The sequence below is a fragment of the Camellia sinensis genome, chromosome 2 (assembly GCF_055761805.1).
Source record: "Camellia sinensis isolate YWXY chromosome 2, ASM5576180v1, whole genome shotgun sequence".
Taxonomy (NCBI): domain Eukaryota; kingdom Viridiplantae; phylum Streptophyta; class Magnoliopsida; order Ericales; family Theaceae; genus Camellia; species Camellia sinensis.
Genome location: NC_138962.1, coordinates 87,192,997 through 87,203,901, shown reverse-complemented (window position 1 = coordinate 87,203,901; position 10,905 = coordinate 87,192,997). Strand labels below are relative to the sequence as shown.

Here is a 10,905-nt window from a genome sequence, read left to right as displayed (position 1 = left end):
GGGAAAAAACAGATTTTCAACACTGTTTTCTAGTGTTGGGTATTTGCTTGAATTTGTTTAATGCAACCATGATTCATCTAAAACTAGTTAGGTTTTGATAATAATTAATGGGAACAATACAAAGGGAACTATTTGCTGTCATTGTTCTCTTGTGAGTGGAACATGTCACAAGACTTCCACTATCTACTTCATTAACCTCAATAACCAAGAGAATGACTTAGGTTCTCTAATCCATCTACCTAAGTTTTTAACTCCTGAAACAACAGATTAATGCAAGGAAGATATAAAAATCACCTAAACCATTGACATGTTGTTGTGTATAAGTTCATTCAAGACCTGCACTTCTTTGTAATTGGAGGTAATGAAGAACAATAAAAAAATGATTGTGGTTGAATGAAGCTATAAGTTCATTTAAGTAATGTTTCTAATTATTGTTCTCCCATTTGATTGCCTCTAATTTTCAGTTGCGTTTTTATATGATATGGAACCTGACAATGATTGTGGTTGGAAGCCAAAAGTAGGAATGACCTTTGATTCGGAAGAAAGTGCGTACGATTTTTATAATGCATATGGAGGAAGAATGGGATTTAGCATAAGAAGGGAATATTGTAAGAAGAACAAGTTAACAAAACAAATTATTTCTAGAAATTTGGTTTGCAACAAAGAGGGATTTCGGAAGGTTGACAAGCGAGACCCATTGACAAAAACCCCTAGAGCTGAAACTAGGACTGGTTGTGAGGCCCGACTTTTTATTAAATTCGATGTCAATAGTGGGAAATTTGTTGTGATTGATTTCAAAGAAAAACACAACCATGAACTTGTATCTCTTGATTGTGCCCATATGTTGCCATCGCAAAGAAAGATATCAGATACCCAAGCAATTGAGTTAGACTTAGCCTCAGAGTCTGGTCTTCGTTTAGGGCAGTCTTTTGAACTGATGGGTAGGGAAGCTGGAGGGAGGCAGTCTCTTGGTTTTATGAAATTAGATCAAAAAAATTACTTGAGAACCAAAAGACAAAAAAGTTTAGCGTATGTGGAAGTAGGTAATGTGTTGCAATACTTTCAACAGAAATCTTTAGAGAATCCATCTTTTTTTTATGCTTTCCAATTAGACAATGAAGGGCAAATAACGAATATGTTTTGGGCCGATGCACAAATGGTCATGGATTATGCCCAATTTGGCGATGTAGTTACATTTGATACTACCTACAAGTTAAATAAAGAGCATAGGCCATTTGCATCTTTTGTGGGATTTAATCACCATAGAGAAACAGTTGTTTTTGGTGCTGCGTTGTTATATGATGAGACTGCCGAAACATTTATATGGTTATTTCAAACTTTTTTAGAGGCTATGTCAAAAAAGGCACCAAAAACTTTGTTTACCGATCAAGATGCTGCAATGGCTAAGGCCATACCCATTGTTATGCCTGACACGAGTCACCGTTTGTGCACTTGGCACTTGATGCAAAATGCATTAAGGCATGGTAATTGTCTCTTTCAAGATAAGGGGGTGAAAGGTGTATTAAATAGATTCATGTTTGATATTGAGGATGAAAATGAATGGGAAATGAAGTGGGGGGGAAATGCTTGATACATATGATGCTCATGACAATCATTGGTTGAAGTTGATTTTCGGGGTGAAGGAAAAATGGGGCTGGCCATATGTTAGATCAACATGGGCTGCGGGAATGAGTACAACACAACTTAGTGAATCTTTTAATGCATTTTTGAAGGATTACATTCGTTCTGATTTTAATTTAAATGAATTCTTCATGCATTTTGAAAGGGTACTTTGTGAGAAGCGGTACAAGGAGTTAGAAGTTGGATATGCTTTATGCCAAAGGTTGCCAAGGGTGCGAGCGCCATTCATAATGTTGAGTCAAATGGGTAATGTGTACACTAAAAATATTTTTGAGGAGTTTCAAGATGAGTATTTTCTTTCTGTTGAATCAGACATACAAGCAATTGAATACATTGATGGTTGTAGCCTATACACAGTTGTTGATGCTATTGGGAAAAATGCAAGGAAAGTGAAAATGGAGATGGATGGCTCTTTGGCTTGTAGTTGTTCAAAGTTTGAAAGGAAAGGGATTTTGTGCAGTCACTGTTTGAAGGTTATGAGAGAAATATTGAAGTTGAAAGAGATTCCTTCACAATACATTATGAAGAGGTGGACCAAACAAGCAAGAGGAGAAGCTGTGACGGACAAGTTAGGGAATGAGATTCAAGTAGACGTCAAATTCAAACAAGCCTCACGGTATAAGACATTGATGACCGCATTTAGATCAATAGCATGTAGAGCTGCTGAAACTGAGGAAAGTTATGATTTTTGTTGTTCACAAGTAGCTGCATTAGGTGCACATGTTGAAAGCAAGATAAGTGCACATTTTTGTCCCGAAAAAGAAGTAAGTATTAATGATCAACCTCAAACCTGTGAGCAAGAAGACAATAATCATGAAGACAACAATCATGTTGTGCAAATTCCAATAGGATTGAAGAAAAAGCATCCAACTAGTAAGGGCAAAAGAAGGATAAAAGGTCCATGTGAGCTGGCATTGCAAGCAAGCTTTAAAAAGAAGTCCCGTGCACAATTTTTGAGTTCTTCAAGACCTGTTGCTGCTCCAACCGTGAGACCTTCTCCATTATTTATTGGAGGAGATGTAAGTATTCATGAAAATGTTACTCCTCTTCATCCTCCTCTTGCTCCCCCTCCTCCTCATTCCGTTGCCATGGGTGGTACAATTCCTCCTCCATTAATATATCCCACATATAATGTGAGTCAGATTTGTAGCCAAGTAATTTGTGTTTTGTCAATTAATTTTTCATTTGCATCTTGTTATGAATCGTAATATAATATGAATGAATTGTAGGCAAACAATTTGGCATATTGTGGACAACCAACATTTATGACACTACTTCAAGGTGGGTATGACATTGGGTTTGAAGATTCTCAAGGCTCACAGGCAGGTTCTCGACCAACAAATAATTTGCTGCTGTATACTGAGGTACTTTTGCTGCTGATTTAGTACTTTTGTTACTGATTTTGTGCTGCTAAAATGCTGTTTTTGGTGCTGATTATGTGCTGCTGTAATGCTGGTTTTGGTGCTTATTTTGTCCTACTCAAGTATAGTGTTGGTGCTGTTTTTTTTTTTTTAGGGTTTGGATGGCCATGAAGAGTTGGAAGGCACTTCAAATTTCATGCATAGGAGATGCCTCTGAGCTGCTGTATTTAACATTGATGTTGATGTTGAAGTTGAAGTATTTAATTGTGAAACTTGTTCAAACTTGTTAACTATTTAATGTTGCTGTTGATGTTCAATGGTGAAACTTGTTGAGCTGCTGTATTTTGATTGTGAAACTTGTTGAAACTTGTTAAGTATTTAGTGTTGATGTTGATGTTCAATGGTGAATGGTGAAACTTGTTGAAGTATGTGGGATATGTTAATGGAGTTTATTTTTTTTGGATATGTTGATGTTGAATGGTGAATGGTGAATACTGTAGCTTTATTCAAAATCTTTGTTGAAAATCTGTCTCCAAAACTTTGTCTTAAAAAACAATGTTGAAAAAATCTTTGTTCAAAATCTGTTCACAAATCTATGTTTCAAAATCTTTGTTTAGGGCAATCTGTGCTGAAAATCTGTCTACAAAAACCTGAGTTCAAAATTTCTGTTCACAAATCTGTCTTTCAAAATCTGTGTTCAAAAACTGTGCTGAAAATTTGTCTTTGGAAACTGTCTTCAAAAATTCAGGTTCACAAAAATTCTGTCTACAAATCTGTTCACAAAACTGTCTTCAAAAATTCTGTCTTCAAAAACCTGTGTTCAAAATACATAGCCAAAAACCTGCTCTGAAAATTCTGTCTTCAAAAATTCAGGTTCACAAACATTCTGTCTACAAATCTGTTCACAAAACTGTCTTCAAAAACCTGTGTTCAAAATACATAGCCAAAATACATAGCCAAAAACCTGTTCTGAAAATTCTGTCTTAAAAAACCTGTGTTAAAAAACTTGTGTCAAACCTCTGTCATGAAAATCTATCTTACATTACAAGTCATTACAAAATCTATCATACTCATACTCATACATTACAAAAACTGTGCTAAAAATCTGTCATACTCATACATTACAAAATACATTACAACTCAAACTCTTACATTACAAGTCCACTATACATTACATACACATTCCACGTACATTACAAGTTATACTCATACTACCTTACATTACATACACATTCTACCTACAATACAAGTCATACTGACACTACCTTACATTACATACACTATTTCAAATACACTAAAATCACAACTACCAGCAACAACAAAACAAAAAAAACAAAGGCGTAATTCAATTTTGCACCAACTCTTTCAACCACCATTGCCAAGTCTCTATATTGTTTCCTACTCTTCATAGTCATGTCTTTGAGCTCCCCATTCACAATAATTACTTCTCTAAGAGTAGACAAGACTTCCATGCGTTCTTCATCAATATCATTCTCGACCACCTTCAAATTATGCTGCATATGTGGAGGGATCCACCACTGAAAGAAGTTGCAACCATTCGGATAATTGGAGCATACAAAATAAAGGCAATTTGGATTATCCGTTGACTGAGAAATCCTCACCACAGCTTTTTTGCCACATCGACAATTGCGGTTTTCAAATCTAACTTCATGCATGTTGTCTATACTTGCATTTGTGCTTGACATTGACATTGACCTACAAAAAATTATCAAATACACAAAAATTATCAAAAAAGAGACAATAACCCCAATGGTGTTTCTACATCCAAGAAAGAGGTTCACATGCATATGTTTATCATACACAATAAAAAAGTTTTTGGCTTTACATTCACAGAAATAACAATTTTGATCAGATAATGTGGGGTTTTCAAGAAATGGTCACTGAAAGAGTGGTTTGAGACATGAAGCAATGCCCTTTTTTGATAGGATATGCTGTTGTAAGTTTTAGATAAGGGTGACTGAACTTACCTAATGTTGATAAGTTGAACCTCTACTTATTCTGCTATTGATGTAAGAAATTTTGTTTACTAGCTCCCTCTGTGGTATGTTGGATTCATCTTTCAAACTAGATGAAAATTCTCATATCCACAAATCAAACTTGGGTAGACCAGTGCTAAATTGTAAACAAATATGCCATTAGATAATAGAACAATTATTGCCATGGCAGTTTGTTTTGAAGAGGAAAATACAGTTCTATATTATGCCTTTTTCCAACATACAGCAAAACCTTATCAAACTTCATTAATGCCTTAACAATAATCTGGGCTATGATCAAATTTTCTTTTCTTTGTTTCTTCATGTTCTTTTTTTAATTTTTAATTTTTTTTTTGGGTTATATACATACATCCATACCTCTACTAGAACTTGAACCCTGCACCTCCCTCATTGAGGGAAGAATAAGATACTAGTCAAGCTAATAACATGTGATATGATGTGGGCTAAGGTTTACTTCCCAAAGAGGAAAGAATAATTAACGGGACTTGTGCCCTTTAGAGACATAATGGAGGCTAAAGGCACAAGCAAAGCTAGTGTGGTCCTTTTCTAACTCCTTTTTATAGGTATTGGATACCTGGATAGTTCAACAATCATTTACAATTTTGTGGCCTTTGATTAATTCTTTTAAGGAGATTTCTTAGATGGGGGAGTGGTTGTTGGAATTTTTTTTATTAATGGTCAAAATTCTTATACATGGCAGCGGTTAATGCAACATTTCTTTAACATTGTTAGCCACTTCAATGTGTGATAATCTAACATATTCTGAACAACATAACTCAATTGATATATTTGGGCCTCTTGTTGCTGTCAATGCTGCCAAAGCTGTCCTATAATGGGTCATTAAGGAGCTCTGATTCAAGAACCATAATTCAAGCACTTTTCAAATTTATTCATTTAAGCACTGATTCAAATTATTTTCCTATAGTGGGCCAGTGCTTGAAAAGTGTTGAAGATAATGTATATATTCATTCATTCCCTCTATTTTTGAAAAGTGTTCTCTATAAAATTTCCTGAAAGATGCACATAGCACATAATCAAATATATATATATATATATATATATTTTAATGAACCATTATGAGCATGTAAAGAAAAAAAAAAAAACAATGGTAGATGGACAATGGTATATATATATATTTTAATGAACCATTATGAGCATGTAAAGAAAAAAAAAAAAAAACAATGGCAGATGGACAGTGGTATATATATATATATATATGTATATTTTAATGAACCATTATGAGCATGTAAAGGAAAAAAAAAAAACAATGGCAGATGGACAGTGAGCATGTAAAGAAGGAAGTATTATGAGCATTATGAGCATGTAAAGAAAAAAAAAAAAAACAATGAGCATCTGAAATTTGAAAATCCATAGCTGTGTTTACAGATCCAAAATGGACGGCTTTTTTGTTTGTATACATTATCAGCTCCTCATTTTATGTATATATATACATTATATATGCATATGCATTGCTAGCCCCAAATCAAAGTAAAGCCCCAAATAAAAGCCCTAATTTTTTTTCTTTCAAATCTACTTTAGTTTCTCAACCTGGTGGTCGCCGGTGAGGAATGGCAGATGGTCGGTGGTCGCCGGTGAGGAATGGTGGCTGGCGGTCCAACAACGATGGCAGATGGACGGTGTCTCCTCTCCCTCTCCCTCTCCCTCTTTTTTTTTTGTTTACAGATTGAAAATGAGGAGCTCTGTTTTGTGGGAAATTTCAAATTTTTTTTTTTCGTTGATCTGGGCCGTTCTTTTTGAGTGGGGTGACGTGGCAAGATCCAGGCTATTGACCGGAGGACCAGTTGGAAACTTTGGCTGGAGAGGATCCGGACTCACATTGATATGGTAAAATTTTAAAAAATAAGATACGGGTACGACTAGAGTACGCCAATAAATTTTTTATTTTTTATAATTTAGAATTTGAGATTCAATGTACAAATAAAATTTTAATGTACAAAAAGAGAAATTACAAAACCGAAAGAGAAATCATAATTCAATAATATCAATACTAAAGCAAAGTCTATAAGCTAATACCATTGGGGGTGTTTGTTTCAGCTTTTCAGAGCCAACTTATGGCTTTTAGCTTTGAAAAAGTTATTTTGGACTGTTTGGTTAAACTTATTTCAAACAGTTTCTGATTCTAACAGCTTATTTTAACTCAAAAAAGCTGATTCTGAGAAGCTGCTCACCATTTGCTTCTACTTATCAGCTTCTGCTGTGGACATGTTAATTTATGGTTATACTCTTAATTTTTTTTATTTTTTATTTTTTTAAAAATAGAAAAAGGCTCAAATGGACTATAGATTATTATTATTATTTTTTATGAGAAATGTAGACAAACAAAAAATAAAAATTAATTGAAAAAGCTATTTCACAGCTTATTTAACAAACACTACTCAGCAACTTAAATCTATAATCCAACAGCTACACCAAACAGATTAACAACTTCTGATTAAAGTCATAATCTATAATCTGTTAAGTTATAATTTATAAGCTGTTTTAACAGCTACACCAAACGGGGCCATTAAATAGGAGAAATTACAAATTAAAGTTTAATTCCAAAAGCAAACTAAGTTAAATTTGAAAATTTGAAATTTCAATTTTCCCTTCTATCAACTTCATCATTGAATAATACATGTTTATTTCTGGCACATCAAATAAAGGCTCTGTAATTTCAAGTAAATCAGAACTCTCTAATAAATCAAACATATTTCCACTAATGTCCCATAACTTGGTGTACTCTCGATGTATCAATCTTGTACCGATGAAGTACCCATGGAGTACTTAACAACCAAAGAATATATAAAAAGTACCCGGTACGAGTATGACAATATTTTCGAAATACCCATACTTCATAGAAAGATACACATATTTATATGTCCCAGTTATAATTTTACGATTTTTATGACATAATTATAATTTATTATGTTATTTATTATGACTTAGCTATGATGTCTTGTAATTGTTATTTTGGTTATAACTAAAGAAGTCTTTAATTTTGTCTCAAATGATGTTTAGTTATAATCCTTAATTATGACACATTGAATTATGGTGTTAGTTATGACTCAATTATAATATATTTTGATTGTTATTTTAGTTATGACTAAAAAAATTATTAGTTATCTTTCAAAAATATTTTTTTATGATTTATTAAATTATAATATTTTGTGATATTAGCATCATAAAATATTATAAATTACCTATGTTACACTCTTTGTAAGTGTCGTGTATTGAAAAGATGGTTAAAAATTGACATTTTTTATTTTTTTTAAAAAAACTTTTTAACCTTTTTTTTATGAGAGAGAAAGTAAGTTAAAAATTAAGAAGTGACTTTTAACTCACTTCTCAAAATGAACCTAATGAGTTTTGAATTGAAATGTGATATAATTGAGGAGAGAGAAAATTAAAAGAAAAAGCAACAAAAAGGAATTAGCAAAGCGTTCAGCAACTTAGACTATCTCCAACGGTGAATCAAATTTATCATCAGACTTAAATTTGATAAAAAAAAATCACTTTTCTCACTCCAACAGTTGCACCAAACTGATATCAAATTGAGAATGGAGCAAAAGTTTCACCAGATTGAGGAGCTGGGTCAGGTTTCACCAAAACACTGTTCGTGTACGTTGGATGTGGCCCCACTGGACAACCGACTAGACGTTTGGCCGGTTGTCCCACCGGTCGTCCGTGGCATACAAACGTCTGAGTTTTTGAGTTTCTGAAATTGGTCTCACTCGATCTTATCAGATGCAAATGACAGAAAAAAAAAAGAAAAAGTTACTAATTTCAATGGAGATACAATCAAGCATTGAGGTGAGTTAGTGAATCTATACATGATCATGCAAATCCAAGATGGTCCAGATTAATACAACCGGAAGCATTCATCTTCTCTTTCATATAGGAAATTATTTTCCCCCTTTTTCCCGTTACTCTGTTTCTTCCATCTTCTTTCACTTTCTCTCAAATTTTCTATCCCATTTCTTAATCCCTTCAAAGGGTATTCCCCATTAGCTATGATCTTCAATACCCATAGCTTTTTCTCTCTAATTCTCTCTTCTTTTTTCATAATCACCGTTCACTCATCAAGAAACACCTCTGTATCAAACTCTGATTCGTTTGTATTGTCTTGCGGTGGTGGTTCTGCTACCGATGTCGACGGCCTGAACTGGGTTCCAGATTCCAAATTCCTCACTTCCTCAAAGAATTCAATGACTGCCATAACTCAATCGAAAGACCCTTCACTACCTTCAACAATTCCATACATGAATGCTAGAATTTTCACATCAGAATCCAGATATAACATACCTCTTGTCTGCTAAGAGGGTAATTTATAAGTAAATTGGGCCGAGTTAACGAATGGCCATCTTTGTAAGTTGGGCCGCACAAATGGGTCGAGGTAAAGGGTTGATTTAGTTCGGTCTTCGAACTAACGAGTTGGACCCAGGAGAAGTTGGACCGAACTAAGCTTCACACACAATAGCACTGAGCTAAGGTCGTCATTGAGCATGGTTCGATCAGCCTTATGTAGGTAGCTCGGTTGGAGTGTGCCAAGCCGAGGTACAAACGGAGATGGGATGACCCGAGCTAGACTGAGCTCGGTCTAACCTGCAACTTGGGCATAGCAATACTAGCTCGGTCGTTTGGTCATACCACCGAGCTAGAACCATCTCACTTGGTTTAAGCAGTGAGGGGGGTGTTGAAGGATAAGCACTATCTTTCAAGAGTGTGATTCCTAAGAGAACTCTACATGGAGGAATAAGAGTCCTACTAGGATTGTGCCACGCGGAACCTATAAAAGCTCACGACATCACCTATGGAGAGGTAACACAACTTTGACTTTCGGAATACACAGAGCCTTTGCCTATTTGTCTATTTTGCTAACTTAGGCATCAGAGAGGTATCCGGCACACACCCGCCCGCTAGCACACGTTTGTGTTTTCAGGGAGTAAAGCGACGACGTTCGGAGGAGTGCAAACTTGATCAACAGGATTATACGAGAAGATTATTTCGTGCTCGTACAATTGGCGTCGTCTGTGGGAATTCCACAAAGAACAAAACCTCTTGATCAAGCTTTCCTCTCTAATCGAAAGCAATGACGCACAATGAAGACTTTCTGCAATCAGCCATTGACGGACAAACCCCGGAGGGGGGTGGGAGGTGCGAAGGTTTGCCTTCTATCCCTCCCATGGCGGATTTAAAACCCCAGCGACAAAACCCTCGGAGGGATGCAAGGGGGGGGGGAGGCGGGCTAACAGCCCCCGTCGCTCTTAAAGTCCTGAAAGACAGAGGCGAATGATCGATCCTGAAGTTCTGGAGGATCGCGTGAAGGAGCAGGACGAGTTGATACGAAGGATGACGGCAGATATGGAGTTGATGAAGCGCCAGATAAAAGGAAAAAGGGTGGCGACAGGAGAGGGGCGCAAAGGCAACACGCCTCCTCGCCACTAGGAAGATCGTGGTAGGCATACCACACCATCGCAAGCAGAGAGTAGGAGCCTTAGAACAGGCGACACTCAAACAAGGACGACTAGGACTTGTTACTTCAGGTCTGAGAGAACGAGAACTGAGAGGTCATATACAGAAGGAAGCACCTATTGGCCCTCCTGCACGCACCAGACGTCATCCAGGCAGACGAAGTTGCCTAGATCGTCCGATTTGCGAACTGTGCTTGAAGAAAGGGCACGATGGAAGGAGAATGTCAGGGCACACGACTCACGCAGAGTTTCAGCTCTTCAGCGGTTGGCCCCTCGGATGCATGGCAGCATCGAGGTAGGAATGCCAATATCGCGCCTTGCTTATGAACCAACAGACAAAGCATTAGCAAGGTTATAGAGCTCGTCGTTCGTTCTGGCAATTGAGAACGTACCACTACCTTCGGGCTTTCTCCAGTC

The 10,905-nt window shown here is 36.2% G+C and overlaps 1 protein-coding gene and 1 pseudogene across 1 annotated transcript; both read left to right on the top strand.

The window, feature by feature from the left end:
* The first annotated feature begins 481 nt into the window (after nt 1-481).
* Nucleotides 482-1,591, top strand: LOC145815194 (protein FAR1-RELATED SEQUENCE 5 pseudogene; annotated as a pseudogene).
* A 71-nt stretch (nt 1,592-1,662) lies between these two features.
* Nucleotides 1,663-3,219, top strand: LOC114266292 (uncharacterized). The gene is made up of 3 exons (XM_082911973.1): nt 1,663-2,774; nt 2,871-3,005; nt 3,157-3,219. Exons 1-3 carry the CDS (start codon nt 1,689-1,691, stop codon nt 3,217-3,219), a joined length of 1,284 nt encoding a protein of 427 aa, XP_082768099.1. The 5' UTR covers nt 1,663-1,688.
* The last annotated feature ends 7,686 nt before the right edge of the window (nt 3,220-10,905 follow it).

Bases quoted from the DNA above. Each gene is read 5' to 3' on its own strand.
- LOC114266292 (XM_082911973.1), top strand. From the start codon at position 1,689: ATGAGTACAACACAACTTAGTGAATCTTTTAATGCATTTTTGAAGGAT. The intron at 2,775-2,870 runs GTGAGTCAGATT...AATGAATTGTAG, and splicing joins TAATATATCCCACATATAAT to GCAAACAATTTGGCATATTG. The intron at 3,006-3,156 runs GTACTTTTGCTG...TTTTTTTTTTAG, and splicing joins ATTTGCTGCTGTATACTGAG to GGTTTGGATGGCCATGAAGA.